This window comes from Nelumbo lutea, chromosome 4, assembly GCF_056320005.1.
Source record: "Nelumbo lutea isolate HS-2025 chromosome 4, American lotus-T2T, whole genome shotgun sequence".
NCBI lineage: Eukaryota > Viridiplantae > Streptophyta > Magnoliopsida > Proteales > Nelumbonaceae > Nelumbo > Nelumbo lutea.
Genome location: NC_142687.1, coordinates 38069 through 63603, shown reverse-complemented (window position 1 = coordinate 63603; position 25535 = coordinate 38069). Strand labels below are relative to the sequence as shown.

The following is a 25535-nucleotide window of genomic DNA, read 5'->3' as shown; positions in this document are numbered from 1 at the left end:
GCTAGAGGGATATTTGCAAGCAAGAGGAAATATGTGATGCGATTGGAGAGATAGTTGCAGAGTGAACTATGGTAGATTCCCAAAATACGATGACATGAATAGAACTTGGAGAGGCTCAACATGGCCAGGATTTTAGTCGAGGTCAAAGATGACACTACTATTCTAGATAGCTTGAAACTTGAATTTGTAGGGGAACTCTACGAGCTGAGAATATTAGTTGAAGGTGTTGGTGGATTGTTTTAGGAGGAGGAAAAGGATTTGGTGGAGAGAAGGATAGAAGGAGAAGAGGTGATGAATGAAGGAGTTGGGGTTGGGGAGATGTAGGGTCACCTAGTTGTAGAGCAGAGGAGGCGGAGTGGGAGGGGAGTTGAAAGATCGATTAGAAAGAGAAGAAGATAAGGTTGAAGCTCCTTTAAATGGTAGGGTATAGGCAAGTAAGGAGGATGAGTTGACGGAAGGCCAAAAGTTAGGAGTTGGCATGGGAAAGTAAGGAAAGGGGAAACATGTGGTAGCAAATAGTTTTAAGCATGGTTTTCAAAATCAGACTGGACCAGAAAAATTGGGACCCAGTCACGTAATTGGTTCCATTTCACCCTAAAACCGCTTTTTGGCCAAAAAATGTTGATTTGGTTAACGATCCGCTCACCTGGGTGGTTGAACTGTCGAACCATCGACTTGACAACGGTTTTAGCAAATTTTTATTTTTTCTAAAGTTTTTTAAAGTCAGAATGGGTTGTCCGTTCGAACTAGACGGCCGAACTGTTCGACCTAAGAATCGGTCCCCAGAATGGTTCCTTGTCTGGTCTGGTTTTAAAAACCTTGGTTTTAAGCCTAAGAGGGGGAGTGGGGGCCATTGTTTTAATAGGTTTATGTATGACTTTAACAAGGGGAGCTTGGGTAAAAGGTTTAAAGGGGCAAGGGTTATTTTGGGGAAAAAGGCATTTCTTTTTAAAGAAGGGGGGGGTTAACCTATTGAGGACTAGGAGTGCAACTCGAACGGGTTTGATTGGGTTCAAGGTCAACCTAGGCCAACCATAAAGGTGTAAACCTTGGGCTCGGGCCTTGTCCAACCCGAGGTTAAGCCCAAGTTTATCAACTAATTTTTTAAGACTTTGACTGGACCAAATGATTGGACCGTTCAACCAGAAAATTGGAAGGCATTCCAATTTTTTTAAACCCCATTTTTTATAATTTTGAAAAGCTGGAAGAATCGGTCAAAACATGATAGAACCGTTTAAAGGGTCAAGGGTTATTTTGGGTTTGAACGATCCAACCGGTTTTCATGACTTGCTTGGGTCACTAAATCCATATAAGCCTAAAAAATGCAAATGCAAAGACTTACTTGAGACCTCAAACTTATACCTATAAGATCCAAACCATCAATTTATCATTCCTTCTGTGAATTTCTGTGTATTTTAACATATATATTGTATAAATAAATATGTAATTTTTAGTGTTTAGAAAACTGGACTAGGCCAGTCGATTGGACTGGTTGAACCGTGACCCAGGGCCCTGATTGGTTCGATCGCACCTAAAGAAATGTAATGTCTAAAAACCCGGTGAAAACCGGATGACCGTTCGATTTGACTAGAAAACCCAGTGAACCTGTTCCGGTTTCATGAAATAGTTTGGGTCACAAGCAAGGTTCAAAATATCGATACGCCTTATACGGCGGTTGGGGCCTATCGGGCGAATCGATACACATTTTTATTGTTTTTTTTAATTTTATTTTTGTAACCGGCTCAGGGGGCTGGTTTAGGTCTTCTCTACCCCCTAAATCGGTCAGGGTGTATCGGAGGGGTCCCAGAAAGATACATATCGGTACTTTGAACCTTGGTCACAAGTAATTGAAATTCTAAAATGAGTGTGATAAGACTTGAATCCATGACCTCTTATTTTCATATATTACTTAATTACCACTAATCCACCTCTTTACGTGTGCTATTTAATGGCTCTTTATTGTATATATTACTTTATTACACACGTATTTTAAAGAAAATGTAAATTAAGAGACTTGAACCTTGGCCATTTGCTTTAAAAATTAAGGAATTTTCCATCCATCCATCATATTTAAGCATATTAAAAGTTGTAAAATATATTATATATAGTATTTATATAACCCATAATATATATACATATATGCCACGTCATCATGGTTTGACCTCCGATTCGATCCCAATTGAACATTTGACCTGTGAACCTTCTCCAGTTCTATGACCGGTTTGGTTCTTTGAACCTTGGTAATTTCAATAAAATACAAACACCAAGACTTAAACCCTAGTCATTTATGTTAAAAATAACACTTTTACCATCCAACCTCCACTTACAATTAAATTATAAAATGCAAAGTATTTTTTTTTTTGTATTTTTTGCAACTCGAGATCAAATCGTTTAACCTATGACTGGCACACATTCCGGTTTTGTGTCCAATTCGAGTCTTAAAACATTGTTATAAATCCAGGCCCAACCCAAGCTTAACCCAACACAACTCGGCTTGGGTTGGGTCAAGTTAGTTGGGCTTGGTTGGGTTTGAAGGAATTTATGTATACATTTTTATGTATTCCATCTTATATCAAGCTTTATGACCCAATTTAAGAGTGGAGTTAATTGAAAATATGTACATATTTCATTTATTTACAAATGTACATGTACATACTTTATACATATACACATGTATACATATTGGAATTAGAGAAATACATTTTTAGATAAATAAAATACACATATGCATTTATTCTTTTCTTTTAGGCTTAGGTTGGGTTTGGTCGGGCTTGGGCTACTCTAGACCTCAACTAAAGCCCAACCCAAGTTTAGGTTGGGCCAAAATTTTCTAGCCTAGGCCCAACTCGTAGCCCAAAAACTTAGGTCCAACCCGTGCAAAAACTTGGGTTGGGTCGGGTTAGGCTTGGATTGGACCCGCCCAAGTTGCACCCCCTATTGAGGATGCGCCGAACAAGGACCAAAGATGGATACACGATAACAAGTAGGGGTGGAAATTTTTAGCCCAACCCGTTGAACCCGCCCAACCCACCCGTTAATTAATAGGCTGAAAACTGTTATTTTAGTCACGGGTCATTTGTAGGTTGGTTAACCCAAGAAGTAGTCATTTAACGGATTGGGTGGGTTGGGTTATGGTTAACCATTACCAAAGTAGGGTTAGTCTTGTTCGTCTTTCTTTTCTTTTACGCCTCTTTCTCTCTCTCTACCAAGCTACCAGCATGCCTAAGCAACTGAGTGCCTAATCTTCCCAATAAGCCCCTGCTTTTCTTCATGTATGCTCAATTCCTTGTAGTCACAGGACATAGAAAATCTGTTTCACACAAGATGGATTTATTGAGTGTTGATTTCTTGATTGATGCAAATGTAGAAGATGCCTTTGTTGATTTTGTGCTAAAAACCTGTTAAAAAAGCAGTAGATGCTTTCAGATTCAACGAGTGGGAGTGTGAAGAGATTGTCAAGTATTCCCCCACCAAATCAGAAGCTTTACTACTATGAAAAGCAATTTTGGATGATTGTCTTAGTTTTATTATAATTTTCTTTTTCTTTAATAAACATATAATTGTATTTGATGACATTGGCTTTATCCTTTTCTTTTGCTTCCTTAATAGATCTTGTCTAATCAGATGTGTCTTCATTGCAAGGGAAATTTCCGAGGGACATTGTGGACAATCATGAATATTTGGATATCCTCTAGCCAAATGTTTTTTCAAACGAGTAACAACACCACATTTAGATTTAAATCCAGAAAAAAATTGTATTTCATTTTAAGTCAATTTCCATCAATCCTGGTGTAGGAGGGGTAAGGCTTAGGTGTAGGTGGTCTCTTTGAAAGACAGAGAAAGGCCTGTGAGTAGGGGGATGAAATTTCCGGGTTAAGGATGTGAAAATGAGGGAATTGGAGAGAGGGAGAACTCGGGGGTGCTGGGTGACAAAATGCTAAGGATTGGATGATCCTCGATACGAAGAGGACCTCTATTTATGGGGGAGGTCCTGAGATCCTACAAGGTAGGAGATAAAGACATTCGCACGGTATCGGGAAAGGGAATATTGGATCCGCTATCAATTATTAAGTGCGCTACTGGGGTTTCGCCACGTGTCTCATGAGGATTTTCTCGAGGATTGGCTTTCCTTTTCCCCAAGATCCCTCATTACTCATGTGTGCTACTTCCTTTCGTGTGCTTTATTTTAACTGACGTGGCGTTTAATGACGTCACCGCTTGGCGTGCGGCATCATGTTAACCCTACGTGGCATCCCGCGACATCTTTCGACAATATGTGTTCCACGTGTGCCTCACCACGGGTTCGGCCTGGGTTTCTCTTAGTCTGGTTCGCGAGTGGGTTTATAAGTCATTGGTTTATTGGAAACCTTGGTGGGCGTGGATATATCATATGCTCGAGTAGGCTTGAGGCCCTTGGATGGGTTTGATTGTGGTTTTCTTTGGTTCGGGTGCTGAGCAAGCCCGGTGGGCCGTGGGTTTATCACGGTTTTGCGATACGCATTGTGAGTTCATCGCAGGGTTGATAGTGTGTTGTGGGTTCATCACAGCATGGGGATTGACTGTGGGTCATTCACACACAACTTTGCGGTGCTAATATTGATGTTTGATGTTATTTGAGGGTCTGAGTGGGCACTATGTACCTACACCTGGTTCCAAAATTCTAGCTTATATCAGCTTCTTCATTCTCAGAGGTGCCATGTCCAATCTAACTATCGTATCCATAGAAATTAATTATAACCATAGAATGGCAAAAACTCAGGTTCTTTTTATTTGGAAAAGACAACAAGCTCTCTACCATGATATGCTAGACATTCTTTTTATTTGGAAAATACCTTGTTAACTTTTTTGTGATTTTCAGAAGAGAAATCTTTTACCTCTTTTGGTAGTGGTTTTATCTTTCTTGATAATTCCCCCAAATTTTCAGAGCTACTTGAATTGCTAGCCTTTCAGCAGCTGAACTTGCAATCTGAGGATAGCTGGACTTGGAACTGGAGTTCAGATGGCCAGTTCTCAGTCAAATCCTTCGCTCATTACTTATCTGATAACACCCGGGAAGAGATGCCTGCATCTAGAATCTGGAACCCAACCTCTCCTTCAAAGATTAATGCTTTGGTTTGGGCTTTAACTCTAGAAAGATGTTTAACCAAGGTTCATCTCTCAAAAAGACGTTTTCAGCTTCAAGATTTGTTTTGTGTGCTTTGCGGCCAAGATTTGGAGGATATTAATCATCTTTTTCTTCACTGTCCTATCTCGGCTAAGATCTGGAATCATTACTTTTCTGCCCTGGATCTGCACTGGGTCATGCCTAGGTCTGTAAAGGAGCTGCTGAGATGTTGGGAGCTGCAAGGTCTGTCAAAGCTAGCAAAAAGTCTGTGGAGGTTCATTCCGGTGCCTGTAATCAGCACTATTTGGGCAGAAAGAAATAAAAGAAATTTTCAAAATCTGTCCAAAGATCCAGAAGATCTGATTGCATTTACATTTGGAAAATTGCTGTCTTGGATCTCAGCCCTAAAGGGGTTTTGGGTCTCTCATCTGGGGGCTAGACTGTCCTTTGAGAATTTATGGAATTTGTAATGTTGTATGTTCTGTTTGATCTTTCCCCAAAGTCTGGTTTGGGGGGGGGGTTCTCTTGTACTTTTATCTCATCTTTAATGAAATTACCTTACCTTTTCTCAAAAAGAAAAAAAAAAGAAATAATTCCCCCAAATTTTATTCGTGCAGGTTCTGCTAATTTGTGGAGAAACATTGCATCCATCACGGATTCTATTTTCACTTATGTTTGGAAGTCCTACAGCAATTCCTTCTAATAGTCCTCATCTACGGCGTTCTGGTAGCAGGCCTATTTTGTCTGACCTAGGTATCAAATTGAAAGGTTTGAGCAATGAATATGAAATGGTTTCTCCTTTTCTGCCACGTTTTGTGTAAGCACTATTTACACTTCTAATTTGGTTGATCCTTATTTTGGTTCAGGTGAAGCTGGAAACAATTTTGAAGAAGGTTCTGTGAACCTCGGAGAATTGTTTGAAATGAAGACTGCAAATTCTTCAATGCAGGTGGCTGCAATAATGCCATCCCCAATCCTTCTATGGAGATTCAAGGTATTTGTTTCTTAGTTCTTAAGATATATACTTGGTACTCACTTTTGTTCTTCTTTTGCTTTAGTCCATACTTTGCCTTTGGATATTAAGGGGTGCTTAGTTAAAGATCCTATGCTCACAGGGAGTTTCTCTTTGGTGGTGGGAGGCATTAACATTTGAAATTTCTATTCCTTTTTTTTTTTTAAATCCCAAAAGAATTCACTAAAACCTTGATACCTTGCAGTTGAGAACTTGTTTGAATGTTAATGGTCTCATTGTATTGTGCATTTGCAACTTTTTAAGTGATGTGATGGTAACTTCTTATTAGACAACAAAATAGAGAAAATTACTTGTTGGTTACATTGTTTATTTGCTGTACTTGCAACTACCACTATCGTTACTGTTACTATTCATTTATAATGAAATACTGTTACTACTATATTAGAGTAAGAGAAGAAAATACATAGGAATGTGGGGATGGAGCTAATTTGAGAGTTTGAAACATTGGGACTAAAAATCTCCTTGAGGTTAGGTACCACTATCTCGTTTGCACCCTTGGCACATGTTGGCATACTTTAATTGCATTAGGAAACATATTGAGTTTGAACTTTGAAGATGCACAGCTTTGGTTTTTTGTATACTTATTTTGTACCATTTTGATACTTGATACTTGATTTTTCCAGGTTTTGCTGTTTATTGTCTGGGGCTTTGGTTGTTGCAAGGTCAGTTATGATTCTTGTGTTCTTGTTTTACGCATGGGACATTTAGAGGTTGTTAAGGATGTATTTGAAGAATCTTTAAACTTGATTGTCTTATTATATGTTTTAGTTGGATCGATTTGTCCAAATTGCAGATTGGTTGGGATTCTGTCATGAGAATGAGTGTGGATTTACGGGATTTGTTTTTGTATGAAGCTTTCTTGTATTATAATCCTCTCCTTCTTGTGGTAAGTTAGGTTCGCTTGTTGATTAGTCATGAGAATGGTTGTGGATTATTTCCTTTTTTTTGGTATTAAAGATTTTTTTTGTTGTGTCACAGCTCACATACCATTTGTGGTTTTGATGTGGCAGACTATGATGGTTTGGCTTTGGGGAGTTAATCTATGGGTTTTTGCTCAGTCTGGTGTCAGTTACATGAAGATATTTGACCTTGATCAGAACCATCTTACTCATAGGGAAATATGGAAGGTACTAACATTCATATGTTAATTGGTGAATTATATAATTTTGTGCTTTTAATAACTTGTGTATATCCTTAAAAATTTAATTTATTTTTGATTCTTTAAGCCCCATGGATATCATGGTCATGGTTGGCTCCAATGTTTGAGGAGAAATGGGTTGGGTAAGATTGAAAGAGGCTGGACCCCTGGAGGTGCTGCACTATGTATCCTCTGGAGAGGGATCAAGCCATCGTAGTTCCTGCGGCAAGTGTAAGGTTTGAGAGAAACTGAGAGATGAAGAGGGGAAGAGAGGCTGTACCCTAATGTTGGGGGTGCTCCTCTTTGGTTTAGGAATATTTATGTTTTGCTCTTTTTTTTTTTTTTTGATTTCTTTTTGAAGGGCTACACAATGGGGGTAGCCCATCCCCCAATCCAGGGGCAGGCGGGATTCGATCTCAAGTCTCCACTATGACCAGCAGGAGACCTTACCAACCAGCTGGTTGGCACCTTGCAATATTTATGTTTTGCTCTGACTTACTGCTTGGTGACTCGGGTTGGTCATTGGACCGGGTTGACTTGGTTTCCACTTGGGTGGTTTAAACTAGGTCTATGGAGGTTCATGCTCTCAAAGATGCAGTTTTTGTAATGTTCTTTTATTTCTGGAGTAGGAAAACTTAATGCTAACAAAACCCCAAAAAGCAAGAAGCTTTTTCTATTATGGATATAGGAATATATGAGCAAGACACTGCTCCGCCGGTGTTTAGTAGGGGTATTTGGTGTTATTTGGTTAACAAGGTATTTGCTGAGGACGATGGGGTGGCATAATGTTAGACCTCTACAAGTCTTTGGTAGGGATTTTTGATGGGTGTCATCTTGAGATTTTGAAGGTTGAGAGATGGTTATCGCAAGGGTGGCCATCATTAAACCAACTTCTAGGTAGAGCTGGAGGCTCTTTTTTTTTTTCCCTTGGTCATGGTGATAGGTTGTTCAACACCTTGTGGCTTCGCTTTGAGAAATAGGGAGTGTTTTGGGGAGATTACTTTTTCAGGTTGTAGCGGTAATTTAAGGAAATTTAAAATGGCTTCAAGGAAATACATTCAATTTTCATGTTTCTTCTCAATTTTTGGTGCAGAGATACATTCAAGGAAATTTAAGATTGCCTTGAATGGCTTCTCAGTGATGGAAGAAAATAGTGTTTGTTCAATGGAGAATTGCATGTTTGGTGTGTCTTCTAGTTTAGGGTAAGTCACTTTTGATGGTACCATTTGCGCTTTTTTTTTTTGATCAGCAACACAAAAAATTTCATTAGTTATGAGAGAAACATGATTACAACAAGAAGTTGGGATAGCTATAGAAACTATCCCAAAATGATTTAATGAAAGTGTTATTGATAAAAAAAAAATAGAAGCTATCTCAAATCAGTACTACATTTGAGCCCAAAACATATGTGTTCCATGTACCCCTTGCTTGGCTAAGCTATCTGCCAAGCTATCAGCAGCCCTCACCCATGTCACTCAGATTAACATGTCCTGTGACAGCCATTTGAGTATTCTGAATTAATTCCTCAGAGTGCCATTCCACCCCCTCCCCTTTAATGACTCCCCCAATACCTGAGGGCCCTGGGTTACCCAAATAGCTCCTATCAAAATTCAGTTTCTTCCAACCATTTATTGGGGGAGACCAAGCCACAAAAGATCTTTGTCTTGTAGTAGAGGATGCAGCAATAATATCCCAAGCTCTGAAGAAATCTTCAATCTTGAAATCTGAAAACAGCTTCAAGCTTTTTGCCCAATGTGCTATTCTCAATGTTTTTTTTTTTTGAAATATCAGTAGAAAATTTTCATTAAATTGAAAAAGAGGTACAGTACAAGAACCTTTGGTTGTCAAGTTGACAAACCGAGCAAAGGTACATCAGTCGAACTGAAAATAAATCTTCATTATGGGGCTGTAACTCAAGAGTACTCCAAACAAATCAGCTTTGTTCATTGTGTCAAACTCTGGGAGCTGTAGCACCTATTATGAAATCAGATTGCTCACTGCGGCTACCAAGTGATCAATGGACTTCGCCTTATCTTCAAAGATTCTTCTGTTCCTCTCATTCCATATAGCCCAGCAACTGCAAATGGAATGCAGCTCCACATGATTCTGGCTTTCTTGCTTCCTCTGGATTTTGGCCATTTGGATAAGATTTCTGCTGGGGATAGAGGTTGAAAGACATTGACCCCGAACTGAAAAGAGAAAAACTTCCAAATGAAATTTGCTGCACTACAAGAAAAGAACAGGTGCAGAACTGTTTCCTCCTCCAAGTTGCATGAGTAACAGAAGCTTGCCATGTGAAACCCTCTGTTCTTCAAGTGATCTGTAGTAAGAATGCTGTCATGTGCTACCAACCAAACAAATGCCTCAATCCTAGGGGGTACTGGGTTACCCCATACATCTTTTATCCGTCATCTCCGCACTTTCTCTTGTTATTGCCTTGTAGAAATACTTCACTGAGAATCTTCCTTCTTTGCACTCTTTCCACCAAAGACCATCTCCTGTGCTCCTAGAGATACTTGTGCCTTCTAATTTCTCCAGCAGCAGAATACATTCTTCAACTTCTTGATCAAGTAAAGGCCTTCTAAACTTTGGAGACCAAATCAGCTGCTCCCCTGTCCATTCATAGCACTGATTGATTGTGATTGCTGCTCAGACAGCCTGTATAACCTTGGACAGACGTCACAGAGTTTCCCTATCCTGAGGCATTGATCTTCCCAAAACCTCACCCTTGACCCATTGCCAACTTTGAAACTGACCCGACCCCTGAACTCCTGATTAAATCTCATGATCCCTTTTCAGATGCTTACCCCATAAGAGCTCCTTGCTTTAGTCCTCTAGTAGCAGTAAAGAAATCCTTCACCACACCATTTACCTACATTGAAAAATGACAGGAGCTGATGCAACCCCTTGCTTTAGTCCTCTAGTAGCAGTAAAGAAATCCTTCACCACACCATTTACCTACATTGAAAAATGACAGGAGCTGATGCAACCCTTCACCTACTTACACCACCTATCACCGAAGCCGCAATTCCTAAGAATCTCTAACAAGAAACTCCAATCCACTAAATCATTTCTCTAAATCCAATTTACAAACCATCCCTTGCTGGCCAGACCTCTCATTTCCTACACACATTCATTGGCTATTAAAATTTGACAAGTTATTTGTCTTCCCTACACAAATGCCCCTTGGGCTTGACTTATTAATTGGAGTAACACTGCTTTTAGCCTCAAGTTCAAAACTATAGCCAGAATTTTGTAAATACTCGCCACCAAACTAATTGGCCTGAAATCTTTGGGATGTGTTGCATCTAACTTCTTAGGGACTAGGGCTAGAAAGGTTGCATTAACTTCAGGGCTCACTATATGTTTATTTGCAAATTCAATATTGCGAACCCTGTTCCTCTCTACACAACAGTCAATGATAGTTTAGAGAGTTTAATCAAGAGTTTTTGTAGGGTTTTTGGAGTCTAAAGGCTCCTAAAGTTGACTCCATCACCATTTTTTTTGTTCAATAACAAATAAATTTCATTAAAATATGAAAATTAAGTACAAGAATAAGGGGGGAGATAAGCTCTCTTAACTCTCCCACCAAAAGAAGCAAAAAAAAAAAAAAACATGAGCCCAAAACAAAGCCATCCCTATTTACCCCTTGCTTAGCTAACCCATTAGCAAAGGAGTTAGCCCTTCTTTTTACCCAATTGAACTTGACTTCAATATCCTTTGTCAATCATTTGAATTTCCTCTTTTCATTGCTGTAATTCCAAAATCCAGTTAGCTCTTCGTATGACCAGTCCACCTAAAGGAAGGTGAGATCCATAATATGGATGGCCAAACTATGCTAGATGGTTGGGCAAAATTTCAAAAATTTCTTTCAACCTTCCGGGAATTGTATTCCCTAGTTTCAGAAAAACTGCATTTTTCTAGGATCATTCTTGCACCGAAACCAGATCGGATTTGAAACCAAAAGGAGGGAGATGTATACCTGATATGGATTCCATAGATGATCTCCCAAAGTGGTAGTTCATGCTCAAATTGAATCCCAAAACCAGCTTCCACTGAAGATGGTGCAGCTTGGAATGAAGCCGGTTCAGCATTGCAGTTTTCAGAAAACCTGCAATACAACTGTATGGATCAAACAAGGGAGGTGAGCACGAAACTTCTCTGAATTTTTCTTGCAAAAATCAGAAGTAGAACTGATCAAAATCAGTCCAAGAAACTGGAGATCGAACTAGGGTTTTAGGGTGGCAAGAGTAGAGAGAGATAACTAAAAGCAGAGTTATTTGGAGCAGTTCGATCTCCTCTTCTCTTAATCCTTAAGGAACACCTCTCTTAATCGAATTAGGAGGTTTGTAATCCAAATCTTTATTTGGATTTGGACTCTATCAGTGGATAGGTCTTATCTTCTTATGAGAATGGGTGCTCCAAACCCATATTCGCCCTAAAAGCAGAGTTATCTGGAGCAGTTTGATCTCCTCTTCTCTTAATCCTTAAGGAACACCTCTCTTAATCGAATTATGAGGTTTGTAATCCAAATCTTTATTTGGATTTGGACTCTATCAGTGGATAGATCTCATCTTCTTATGAGAATGGGTTCTCCAAACCCATATTCGCCCATGCCACATGACTATTTAAGCTATCATGTGACATCTTGATTAATCCCATTAATCATGGGCCTTAGGCCCATTAAGCAAGTGGCTTACGTCCTAAGATAGTTGCTGGCCCATTTAGGTTCAATTTGTATGGCGTGGGACCCCAACAATGACTTCACATAAGCCCATATGGGTTTGGCCTATCCTCTGTGAAAAGGCCTGGCCGAATTCACTACTAAATGCAGTGAACCCCTGAGTCCATCAATATGGGCTCAAAATGGGCTCAACATTTACAGTTAAATAATCCCTGAGTCCAACCATCCTATGAAGGCCCAAGGATAATGGACTTAAGTAAGATATAGCCTATCAGGTAAACAACCCTTAATGGTCTCTTACACTTAACCTCTCAGCCCACAATGATCAGACACTGCCTGACAAGGAAGGACCTCTCCCCCGATTGCAAGGTGCAGTGTTGCACTCTCTGCTCGGATGGGTCCTAGGAATTAAAACCTTTTTGCAAACACTTTTCTTGAAACATAATATATATATCATATAAATATATTTTGCAAAACAAATCTCAAACATGGTTGAAATCGATTGCCGGTAGTTTTGGTTTCCATCAGAGAGAGTGCAGTCCCGATCATTCACTTTTTTTTTTGATAAATAACAAAGACTTTTATTAGTAGTTATTAATAAAGAAAAATACAAAGGGAGGGGTAAAAACTCTTAACCCTCTCAAGGAAGCAGTTCAGATTACAATGTTGCCTAGGACAAATTAGCTCTTCCCACCCCTTGTTTGGCTAATGGATCTGCCAAGGAATTGGTGCACCTCTTAGTCCACTGAAACCTGACTTTCATATTTTGTATGAGATATCTAACGTTCTTCTTTTCATTCAGAAACTTCCACAAACTAGAATCACCTTTCATTAACCAGTTGATAGTCAACTTAGAATCACCATCCACTATCAGGTTTCTGATATTTAACTCTTGAGCTCTTTTTAACCCTTCCATAACAGCTGATATTTCAGCTCTAAGAGAGTCCCCCCATCCAATAGGACCAGAATACAATGCGATAATTCGACCTTCATCATCCTTGAAAGCTCCCCCTATACCCGACAAACTTGGATTTCCTTCGCTAGTACCATCAAGGTTTAATTTAGTGAACCCTGAAGCTGGAGGTTCCTTGGAACTGACGAAGCCACTTATTTCCACTTCCTGATGATATCTCCTTCTGAATAGTTTTCAAAAATTTGCAAAGTCTTAGCCCACTGAATCACCCTTATAGAAATTAATTAAGTGATTACACCTTTATTTCTTTCTTTCCCATGAAAGGTCCGTTGGTTCCTTTCCTCCCAGACTGTCCAACATACAACTGCTCTTACACATCTCCATAGAATTTTCCCTCTTTTCTTCAGCCCACTAAAAGTAGTAGAATGGAATAGGCTTTGTACATTTGAGAGGGGGAGTCCACTTGCATCCAAAAAGGTAGAAAAACCAACACCAGATTTCTGAAACAAATGGGAAAGAAACTAGTAAGTGATAACAATTTGTGGAAAAATAAAAGGAAGAGAAGAAGAAATGAAGAGGGAGAAAAGAAGAAATACTTCTGTATTGATAATGTGTTGATAAAACATGTTGGGCATACAACTTAAATAAGAAAAGATAGGAGAGACAAACTCCTAGGATCTCTCTCAATTACTCCTAGAATCTCTCTCAATTAGGGATTGATTAAATCTTTCCCTTAATCCTAGGATATGACTTTCCTAATTTTATTCAAATCTAATCTTTCCTAAATTTATTCAAATCTATAATCAATCAAATCAAATCTGTAATCAATCAAATGAAATCTTTCTAAATTTGCCGCAAATAATATCTTGTTGACACAATTCTCACCATTCTTCGTACAAAGGATGCACCAGTGTGGGGATAAACACCAATTAGGCCTTTTTCTTTGAAGTAAGTTGCAAGTGTTACACTTTTCAAGCAAAACATCCCAACAAAATGCACCAACTCTGGGAGGAATTGGTCTACCCCATACTTCCAAAACTAGAAAAGGGATTCCAAAGACGGGTTGGGAATGAGCCAGTTCTTTGAATAAGGAGGAACATGAGAAAACACTTGAAGGAGGAGTCCAGATCCTACTATCCCTCCTAAGGGGATCAATAGACACCCCCTCAAGAATTTTTAGCACGTCAGCAATGAGGTTCAGTTCCGGGTCTCTAAGGGCCCTTCTAAAACGCAAATTCCAATCAATGGATGAATTAGAAGAGGTAAAAAAAGTGGAGACTGGCTCATTTTTAAAATGTGATAGAGAATAGAAGGAAGGGAAGAGCTCTTTCAACGAAGTGTCTCCCACCCAAACATGATCCCAAAATTTCACATGGTTACCAGAGCACATATCATACCTGATCAGAGGAAGGAAAGAAGGAAGGATGGCATGAATTGATTTCCAAGGAGAAGCTTCCGTAACCCTTGCTGAAACTCCAGAGTCCCAGCCATCTGCCGCTTCCCCATGAATACTTAAGACAACTTGAGCCCATAATTTATCCCTTTCCAAAGTCAATTTCTAAAGCCATTTCCCTAGCAGAGCTTCATTTTTTTTCCTGCAAATTGCCTAAAGCAAGCACACCATCATTTTTGGTTTTGGTAACTATATCCCACTTGACCCTATGACATTTTTTCTCCTCTCTTGGTTCCCATAAGAAGTCTCTCATTAACTTCTCCAAAATCCCACATATTCCTTCAGGCATTTTAAACACCGACAAAAAGTGCACAGGCATATTTGCCAATGTAGATTTAATTAGAGTTATTCTACCTCCTATGGATAGGTAATTTTTCTTCCAAGATGCTAATCTCTTAGTGAATCTCTCAATCACTAGGTTCCAGAAACTCTTTTTACTTGGGTTATCCCCTAGTGGCAGTCCCAAATAGATCAAAGGCCATTGAGTAATCTCACATTCCCAAGTTCGGGCTCTATCCTCCACCTCACTTTCACTCAAAGTAATGCCAATCACACAAATCTTGTCTAAATTAACTTTAAGATTAGTCACCTGTTCAAACATTGATCACTTGCTTTAGATTACTCACCCACCCAGATTTTGTTCCAGTAGTCGTCAGCACAAAGGTTGAGAGATCTTGGAACATTTTTAGGTTTCACACTGACGACCTTCATGTCACTGCTCTCAAGTCTATCGTCTTGAAAGATAGGAGAGAACCACCCATGGCTGTTGCAATTTTTGGGGAGTGGTATTTTGCCATAAATAGAAAGGAAAATAAAAAAACTTCAACTTGAAACTCTCATCGCCCATTGTTACTGCATTAGCCAATGGGCACCAATTCTCTATTGTTATAGAACCCTCACTTGTTTTTACGGTTTTGAAGTCCATTCTCCCTCCCCCCACATCCATTATAACTTTTCTGTCATTGAAGGGGATTAATATCACAGTATGACGAGTACCAAGCTTGGATGTCACCTCTTCCAGTAATCCTTTCCAGCCGTTTACTTCTTTGCCGACAAGATTAATCTTCGCTCCCAACTTCCTTTCTCCCCCTCCAATAAGATCTTTGGTTCTGGTATTGTATGAGACATCGCCATCGAGTCTGTATTTTCTTCACTTTCATTTAACCCCAACCTCTCTAATTGTTTCCTTCTCTTAGTCATTTCTTCCTTTCCCAGTACTGCTGTCGTTTTTTCTGGTTCCTTTACCTCTTCCTTCTTTCTCACAGCCATTCTCCGGTGAAGTTCGTTTGCTATCATACTCCAGCCTTGCAGACTATTGCCTTCTGGTATGATGATCCTTTGTTTTTTTCGTTGCTCAAAACTTTCCTCCAAAACAATGAACCATCCATTGGAGTTTCTCTTTCTCTCAGCAAAATATTCCCTCCTTAACTGCCTAAGGGTACTCTTCCATGGCCTACCCCAACTTACATGTATTGCTCTGTCTAGGAAGCTCTGGAACCATGGTACAACTTCACCCAGCAACAGTATCGTTCCTCTTCTTCCTTCCCTTATCTTTATCGTAAGATTCTTTTAGTATACAATTTCTTCCATCAAGAACCATTTTCTCTCTGTTGTAATCACTTTTCTCCATTTTCTAGCTGTTGCGAATCCTTCGTTCTTCTCCATTTCGCAACTTTTTGGATTGTCCTGATCATTCACTTTGTCCGACAAAAGGGCTGATCCCACTATGATCACCCACTAAAGTGAATTCTCAGGCTGCCCCAACATACCTAGGTTTTGACCCCCAAAGGATCTCACTGATTGGCAAATCAAAGACAGCCCGATCTGACACTCAGTGTAGTACCATAATCAAGTATAGGGGTTATGTGTAACTGCCTAAGGGTACTCTTCCATGGCCTACCCCAACTTACATGTATTGCTCTGTCTAGGAAGCTCTGGAACCATGGTACAACTTCACCCAGCAACAGTATCGTTCCTCTTCTTCCTTCCCTTATCTTTATCGTAAGATTCTTTTAGTATACAACTTCTTCCATCAAGAACCATTTTCTCTCTGCTGTAATCACTTTTCTCCATTTTCTAGCTGTTGCGAATCCTTCGTTCTTCTCCATTTCGCAACTTTTTGGATTGTCCTGATCATTCACTTTGTCCGACAAAAGGGCTGATCCCACTATGATCACCCACTAAAGTGAATTCTCAGGCTGCTCCACATACCTAGGTTTTGACCCCCAAAGGATCTCACTGATTGGCAAATCAAAGACAGCCCGATCCGACACTCAGTGTGGTACCATAATCAAGTATAGGGGTTATGTGTAACTTTTTAGTTTTGCCCATTAGTCTCCAAGGTCTAGGGCATAACAGGAAAATGGTTTGGGTTCAATGCTTCAAACAAACACACACTACGTGTTCTTCAGGTCTAACCCTAGTAGCCGGGACAAGCTGCCCCAACTTCTTTGGCAGCACATTAGTGTAAGCCTTGGCAGGATAAACTCCCCAAATCTATCCAATGGATGAGAACATTCTAAACTAACACGAGTCTCATAAGTGTCCAATTTAAGGGTAATTACACAGAAACACACCAATGATAACATGAAACAATTATGTACTTTTATTCATTTACAATAAATGTATCTGTACATCAATCTGATTGGAGCTAAGGGCATACATTGTCTAACAACCCCCACTTGCACTTAGCTCCAATCTGGTACAAGCCTCAGTCCCATACTGCCCACGTGTTTCTCAAACACTTTCTGTGTCAGTGGCTTAGTCAATAGGTCTGCCACATTCTCCGCTGATGCTACCTTTTGAATCTGGATGTCCCCTTTACCAACAATCTCCCGTAGTATGTGATACTTCCTTTTGATGTGCTTGGACTTCGAGTGGGCTCTTGGCTGCTTAGCTTGAGCAATGGCTCTAGTGTTGTTACACAACAGTGGAATGGGTGATGTGCTGGATGGAACAACTCCTAATTCGTGGATGAACTTCTTCATCCAAACTGCTTCCTTGGCAAGTTCACTTGCAACAATGTACTTGGCCTCGATCGTGGAATCTACTGTGGGCCCTTGTTTGCTGCTCTTCCAGCTAACTGCTAACTGCACAGGACCTCATCATAAAGTTGTAACCAGATGTAGACATTCTATCATCTGGGTTTGATTGGAAGTCGGCATCAGTATACCCGACCATCTGTAGTGAACTACCATTGAAGACAAGACAATATTCTTTAGTCCTCCATAGGTATTTGAGTATGTTTTTCACAGCGGTCCAATGCTCCTATCCTGGGTTTGATTGGTATCTACTTACTACACTAATAGGCTGAGCAATGTCTGTGCGAGTGCACAACATGGCAATCCATTTGCCAAATCTCATAGTCATAGTGTGCTGCTATAGCTAACAAAATCCAAATGGATTTAAGCATGACCATGGGCGAAAAGGTTTCCTCGTAATCAACTCCTTTCTGAGTGTACCCTTTCGCTACTAGACGAGCTTTATAGGTCTTAACCTTTCCATCAGGGCCCTTCTTCCTCTTGTAGATCCATTTGCAACCAATTGCTTTTACCCTAGGGGGCGAATCTACGAGAGTCCATACTTCGTTGGTTTCCATTGAGTCCATCTCGACTTTCATGGCATTTACCCACCTCAAGGAATCTATGTCCAACATAGCTTCCGTATAAGTCACAGGGTCTTCCTCACTGTTCGTAGCTTCCATCAAGTTACTTTCTTGATCATAGCCGTAATGAACTGGAGGTCTAGATACTCGGGTAGATCTTCTAAGTTGGGTATTATCTGGATTCTGTGGGACATATCCCACTACTCCTAAGCTCTCTTCATCAAGAACAATTTCCTGACAATGATTGTTCAAGATGTATTCTTCTTCCAAGAATTAGGCATTTCGACTAACAAACACCTTTTGTTCTCTTGGATTATAGAAAAGATACCTTACAGATCCTTTGAGCTTGCCTATAAATAGGCAACGACCGGTCTTGGATTTCAATTTGTCCGCACTTATTCTTTTAACGTGTGTTGGACAACCCCAAATCTTTAAGTGTCTTACACTTGGTTTTTTGCCGGTCCAAAGCTCATAAGGAGTCTTAGGAACTGATTTGGTTGGTACCCGGTTCAACACGTAAATTGCAGCCTCCAATGTGTGTCCCCAAAAGGATATAAGTAGTTCTGAATGAACGAGGAGTGATCGGACCATAATTAATAGAGTCCGATTATTTCTCTTTGATACACCGTTTAATTGTGGTGGAGAAAGGAGGAGACAACTATGATATAATCCCATTGTCCTTTAGGTAATCCCTAAATTTGTTGGAGAGATATTCACCTCCTCGATCTGATCGAAGGGTTTTGATGCGTCTCCCGAACTGTTTCTTGACTTCTTGTCTAAACTCCTTGAATCTTTCGAAGGATTTAGACTTATGTCTCATTAGGTACATGTAACCATACCGAGAATAAACATCGATGAAAGTTATGAAACAACAATGCTGGTTTCGTGTCCTAACATTTATGGGATCACATACATCAGAATGTATCATGTCAAGTGTGCTTGTAGATCTTTCAGGCTTACTTGTAAATGGCTGTTTTGTCATCTTACCTTGGGCTATCTCATAGAGGCATTCCTAGGCAATTCAGAGGCCAAATGGACACCGCACAACCCAAAATACCTGCACACTCTACTACCTCCCCCTCCATATTGGTTCCAACTACACAACTTTCAAATTAGACAATTGTTGTTCACTTTTCTGATTCAATCAATAAAGCTTTGAAATTCTTAATGCTTTCTATATCTAAATAACTCTATATTATTTTTCATGCTTCTTGTTCTTCCATTAGATTACTGGCAAGTAAATTTTATATTTCTACTAGGATGCTGTTTTGAGGAGTTTTGTTGCATTTCTATTGGCAACTCTTTAGTTTCTTACAGTCTAACCCTAAAAAGTGAACCCTAGATGGAACATTGGCTTTTAACATTTAGGTCTCAAGGGAAAGGATCATTGATGCCCCTGAGCAGTGAGCTGTGCTACATTGGAGGATTTAACTGAGAAAATATAATGGGCCTTGCCTTCCATGCTCTAATTTTGCTGCCTTCCATATCTTACATACTTCCAAGTCCTTTTTTTTTGTAATCAATATATGTCTAAGTCTTGATTTACGACAAAAGTGGTGTTAAAAATTTTTAATTTGACATCAGTAAGTTTGAATGTAAGTCTGCAAATGGATTAAATTGTGGTTTTTCTTTTTCTATTGAATTGAGCATTCTCATATTCTTCATTTCTTTGTGATTAATACTCATTCTAGTAACTATCTTCCTCTGGTTCTGGACTGACTGGTTGAGCTCTCATTTAGATTTCTAGGGGCTTGTTTTAAAGTAACTTGAGTTATGAAGTTTGTTGTTTTGCAGTCTGCAACATGGATGACAATTATTGTCCCAACTAGCATGACAGCTTATCTTTATCTATACTCCCATGGAGAAGTATCATTGGCTGCCTCACAACCAGTATAGTATCTGCCTGCTCTCTCAAGTCTCAATTATAAATTATGGGTTTTTCTTTATATGAAATATTTTTCGGGATCCTTCTAACTTCTTATTTTTAATTTATGACATAATAAAGTTTTGATTTGACCTATTCTGGACTAGATTTCATATTTTGTGCAGGATACAGAAATTGCATATCAAATTCCAGTTGCTAATGTGTGTGTGGAAGATTTATAAAAGATTAGGAAAGAAAGGATTGATCTATAAACTTTTGATATTGATAAAGCATACAATAAGGTGGACTGATATTTTCTCTTGTAGGTTATGAGAATGTGTGATTTTGAGGAAAAGTGGTGCAAGTGGATATTGGGTTTTCTTGAGATTTGTCATTACTCAGTCTTGGTGAATGGGCCAGTACTAGATTTTATCTTGACATTTGCGCTCTTAGACAGGGTGACATTCTTTCTCTCTTGGCATATGAAATATCTAGAATTACTCCTAGGAGCAAGCCCAAAAAAAAGAGCATAGATTTGGACCCCGGTGATTGAAAGAGTGTCAAAGAGGTTAGCCACTTGGAAGAAGGGGTATGCTACCTTTGGGGGCATGATTACCTTAATTAGGTTAACATCGGCAAATCTCTTGGTTTACTACATGTTAATTTTTAAGATAACATGGGTGGTTAAGCAAATAGAAAAATTGATGATAGACTTTTTGTGGATGGTAGGGGAGGGGAAGAAGGATCACCTAATTAATTGGGAAATGTGAGTAGATGTAAGAGGCATGGGGGGTTGGGAATTGGAAATATTGGAAAGAGGAATTTGGCATTGTTGAGAAAATGGAAGATAGGAATAAGTTATGGTATAAGGTGGTGATCGACATTCATGGGCAATTGGGAATTGATGGGAGGTTTGGCTGATTAGAACTGGTACGACGGCTTCTCCTTGGAAAGCTATTCATTCCATTCTACTTTTTTCGCTTTCACATATTACAACCCCCCATGGTCCGTGCTACTTTTTTTCCTTACACATAACTCGGAATTGATAGTCCAAGTGGGGAACTACTTTTGGGGCCTAGAGTTATTTAGGGGGGACTTGGGTGTCTATGTTTCCAGTTGTTGAGAATTGAATAGTCACTTTTAAGAGGAAAAAAGTGTTGAAGATTAAAGGGAAAACTGAGAGTCAGGTCAGGGAGATTTTGAGAGGGGACAATGGAAGTAAGAAGAAGATTAAAACAGTTGAAGAGGAGCTGTTTGCTGGTTTCATTGTTGACAGTTCTAATGGTGCAACTGGTGTGGCTGGTTCATCAGAGGAATTTGGCATTGTTGAGAAAATGGAAGATAGGAATAAGTTATGGTATAAGGTGGTGATCGACATTCATGGGCAATTGGGAATTGATGGGAGGTTTGGCTGATTAGAACTGGTACGACGGCTTCTCCTTGGAAAGCTATTCATTCCATTCTACTTTTTTCGCTTTCACATATTACAACCCCCCATGGTCCGTGCTACTTTTTTTCCTTACACATAACTCGGAATTGATAGTCCAAGTGGGGAACTACTTTTGGGGCCTAGAGTTATTTAGGGGGGACTTGGGTGTCTATGTTTCCAGTTGTTGAGAATTGAAGAGTCACTTTTAAGAGGAAAAAAGTGTTGAAGATTAAAGGGAAAACTGAGAGTCAGGTCAGGGAGATTTTGAGAGGGGACAATGGAAGTAAGAAGAAGATTAAAACAGTTGAAGAGGAGCTGTTTGCTGGTTTCATTGTTGACAGTTCTAATGGTGCAACTGGTGTGGCTGGTTCATCAATGGGGACTTGTGTTCTTTGTTGTGGTGAGTCTACTGTGGTGTACAATGTGTCTGCTGTTTGGGACGATGCTTTCAAGCCATGTCAAGAAGCTAGCCCTTATTTAGTGGAGCTGCGTTTGAGAGGTACAGAGGAAGCTGAAGGGATAGATTCGCGTTTGGGGGACAGTGAGAACTAATCGGATGTCATTTTGAAAACCAACAAAATTGTTGGGGTTGAAGAAGGTGACCTATTTGCAGAAGCAAATGACAGGTATGGCGAGCTTTCACCTATTTCTCCAGTTCGTTTTGAGGAGGTTGTGGTCGGTAAGTTGGGTGTCAATCTAGGTCGCAGGAGGAAATTGGAGGAAAGATGTGAATTTATTGAGGATGGTTTGGTTCCTAAGAAGCATAGGGCTTCTAGTAAGACACATATTGTTCACGTAACTAAAGTTTTTTCTAGACTGAAGCTCGGCCTGGTTGGTGCTGGTTCTACAAAAAATTTTAAGAAAGTTTACAAGAGAAAGGGCATGAAGACGAAATCATTGGAGTTAGTTGATCCTGATGGGGGAGTACCGAATTATCATCCAATTTCAGCTTCAGATAAGGTTAACACTCAACAACAAGCCAAGAATATTGAGGAAGGGAATGAAGTTGATATGAGGATAGCTGGCACGGTTTCATGAGAAAAAACATAGAAGGTTGGACCAGTTATTGAGAAAATTGCTGAAAAACAATGAAGTTGGAAAAAATTTAGTCTTTTCTGTTTGGGAGGAGAGGTGTTTTCTAGAAAAGCCATTGAAGAGTTTGAGAGGAGGGAGGAGAGTCTAAAGAAAGTTATTTGTGGGGGAAGGAGGAGAGGCTTGGAATGAAGCAAAAGATGGGAGTGAGAATGGGTATACGGAGGAGTAATGGTGGTTGGCTCATGTCTTGCCTGTTTTGTTTTTTGTTTTTGGTTGCGTTTGTTGTTTTGGGGTCTAGGTGGAACAAAGTGTTGGGTATTAGGTTTGAAGGTTCTCTTTGAAGGCTGTTTTGATATTGAGTCATGTCTGTGTTGGGGTCTCCTCTTCTTCATGGGTGACTGCTTGTTACCTCTCTCTTGTTTGCTTTTTTCTCTTTTAATAAATTTTCTTTTATTATAAAAAAACATACTTGGGTGGGGCAGTCCTCTTTAAATGAGCAAATTTTTCCTTATATTCTTTGTCCTCCTATAAAGTGGAGGACCAGGAGGTGGTATGCTAGTATTTAGGTTTATCATTCCTTCTTCTACAAACAGTGGTATTAGTTGGGACTTGGGCTTTAGAAGGGGTTAAGGGACTCAAATGTCAAAACTTCCTTTTTTTGCTTGGACTCTTAAATGTCCCAGATGGTGTGTTCTAGCCTTCTAGGACCTATTTAAATTGGATGGTCAGATGTGGACTCTATCTCCCTCAGGCTCCTTTTCTTTTGCTTCATTTTTCAAAAATTTAATTGAATCCCATCTGACCTTACAACCTTTTCTAGTTAATGAGATTTGGTGAAGATCCGTCCTGCCTAAAATCTATGCCTTTTATTTGGAGCTTATCCATTGGAAAATTAGCATGTGTGACTTGCTGCAGAAAAGGAGACCTTTCTCCTTATTGGTGTGTTCTTTGCAAAGCAATTGGTTAGCCCCTCTTCCATTTAATACTCTCCTGTCTATTTCTCTCTAGTGTTTGGGCTTGGCTTTTCTCTCTTTTTGGGTGCAGGTGGAGTCCTCCAGATCATATGCAAGACTTATTTGTTCCCTCAATGCTTGTATGATCTTAGGAAAAGGGGAAATGTCATGTGGAGATGTGCTAGAGCTGTGGTCATTTGCACAGTTTGGGAAGAGGGAACTGCAAGAATTTCAAGAGAAAAATAAACATGGAGCCATTTGAAGAAAAGAACTATAAGGGTGGTTTAGTGAGTCAAATCCTTGGAGAGTTTCTCCTTATTGACATTTAATGACATCATAAAAAAATGGCGGGAAGTGGCAGGGACTTCCTCGAAGAAGGATCTGCTTGGTGCAGTGTCAATACCACTTGCAAATGGCTTTATAAAGCTCAATTTTGCCGGGAGCATATGGGGAACCTAAGGCCTTCAGGTGTGGGTGGTGTTTTTTTGAAATGAAGAGGGCCAAATTTTTGCTCTATTTGGGTGTTGCCATTGTTAAATTTCCTTGAACTTTAATAAAGTAATCTTTAATCTATCAAAAAAAAATATTGCTCTATATTTGGGCCTAATAGTCATCGGAGATTCCCGGGGGCTAAGATAATGGCAATACTAGAAGGAATGCACTATGCAAAGTGCAAGGAATTTGAACATCAACAATTAATCCTTGAAGGGGACTTCAAATTGGTGATATGATGGATGTAGAGATGAGATTTGTTATGGGCATAAACAAGTTCAAAAAATTTAAGTGGATAACGAAAAGCCTGAAGATGAAACTTCAATGAGTACAATAAAATTTTTACTTTACTTTCTCAAAAAAAAAAAAAAAAAAAAAAAAGAAAACTTCAATGAGTACACAGGTCAACAAATAGTTTTGTAGATAACCTAGAAAAACAGTGATTGGGAGGGATCAAATGTTTTGGGCGAAGTGGTAAGAATATAAATAAGGAGATAGGAAGTTTTATCTCCATCCAAATGATTGTACAGTTTTAGACCTTAATATTTATTAATAAAATTTGTTTTTTTTTTGAAAAAAAGATGGTTTTTGGTTTGCTTGGTAAGTTGCTAGTCACAGATACACGGTACTTGCTAATCTGGACTAGGGGTCATCATGGGCTAGGCTTTGGGCCTAGTCACTAATTAAGTTTTGTAAAATACATATAACAATTTATATTATATAAGAAATCATCATCATCACCATTACCAACTATATGGGGTTGGCTACATGAATCCTGTTTCCTTAATCCGTTCTATTTAAAGCCATATCCACTGTATAATTTTTAGTGCTTAAATTATTTCTTACTACTACCCATATCCTTTTTGGTTGACCGCTAGCTCTTTTAGCTTCTTCCACTTGTAACAAATCACTTTTTCTAACTAGAGCTGTTGGTGGTCTTCTAAGTAATTAGATTTCTAGCTAAGGTGTAATAGCCAGTTATGGATTTCCTATCAGTAATTGAACCTGTCTAGTCTACGTTTGTCAACCCTTCTAGAGACGGTTCTCTCCCTTTCTTATATAGAAATCCTTGACTTATAGCACCCTTTAAATAGCAGAGAACCCTAACAACATCTTCCCAGTGACTTTCCTACCATTCTCCTATACTTGCTAGGATCCTTTAGGAACTCCCCTTCACTATCAGATATCGTAACGTTTGGATCACTAGGAGTAGCTACTAGCTATTGACCATGCTCCTAGTAATTCTGTTTCCTCAAAGAAATCACACATATTGCCTTTGTGAAAGAGATATTCCAAACTTTGACCTTGCCACTTCAATGCCTAGGAAATACTTCAGGTGTCCCTAGTCTTTGGTTTGAAATTGTTGCTACAAGAATTGTTTTAACTCCTTGATTCCCTTTGTGTCACTCCCTATAATGATGATATCATCAACATATACAATTAGTATAATCTTCCCAGATAATGTATCTTTGCTAAATACATAATGGTCCATACTACCCTGTCTCACTCCAATTGAACCGACCAAACCAAGCTCATGGTGATTGTTTCAGCCCATAAATAGCCTTTCTTAACCTACATACCTTTCTTGCCTCCCTTGAGCAATGTAGCCAAGAGGTTGCTCCATATACACTTCCTACTAAAGATCACCATGGAGGAAGGCTTTCTTCACATCTGGCTAAAACAACGACCAATCAAAGTGATCCACCAAAGAGATGCTAACCCAAATAGACCCCATTTTGTCAATTGAAGAGAAGTTGTCAATGTACTCAACACCATAAGTCTATTTATATCACTTTGCCATCAGTCTAGCCTTTTACTACTCGACACTACCAT

The 25535-nt window shown here is 39.4% G+C and overlaps 1 protein-coding gene across 40 annotated transcripts in view; it reads left to right on the top strand.

Moving 5' to 3' along the window:
- LOC148853270 (uncharacterized) overlaps positions 1-25535 on the top strand; it is a 62873-nt gene that overhangs the window by 5486 nt on the left and 31852 nt on the right. For 14 of the 40 annotated variants that reach the window (XM_088984581.1, XM_088984557.1, XM_088984584.1 and 11 more), the window contains 6 exons: positions 5722-5857; positions 5971-6098; positions 6761-6799; positions 6931-7023; positions 7148-7264; positions 19724-19819. In XM_088984581.1, the coding sequence (XP_088840707.1) occupies positions 5776-5857; positions 5971-6098; positions 6761-6799; positions 6931-7023; positions 7148-7264; positions 19724-19819 (555 nt within the window). In that variant the 5' untranslated portion in view covers positions 5722-5775. Of the gene's footprint in view, positions 1-5721; positions 5873-5970; positions 6099-6760; positions 6800-6930; positions 7024-7147; positions 7265-19708; positions 19820-25535 lie in introns of all 40 variants that reach the window. The other 26 variants (XM_088984566.1, XM_088984554.1, XM_088984570.1 and 23 more) reach the window with 3 other exon arrangements.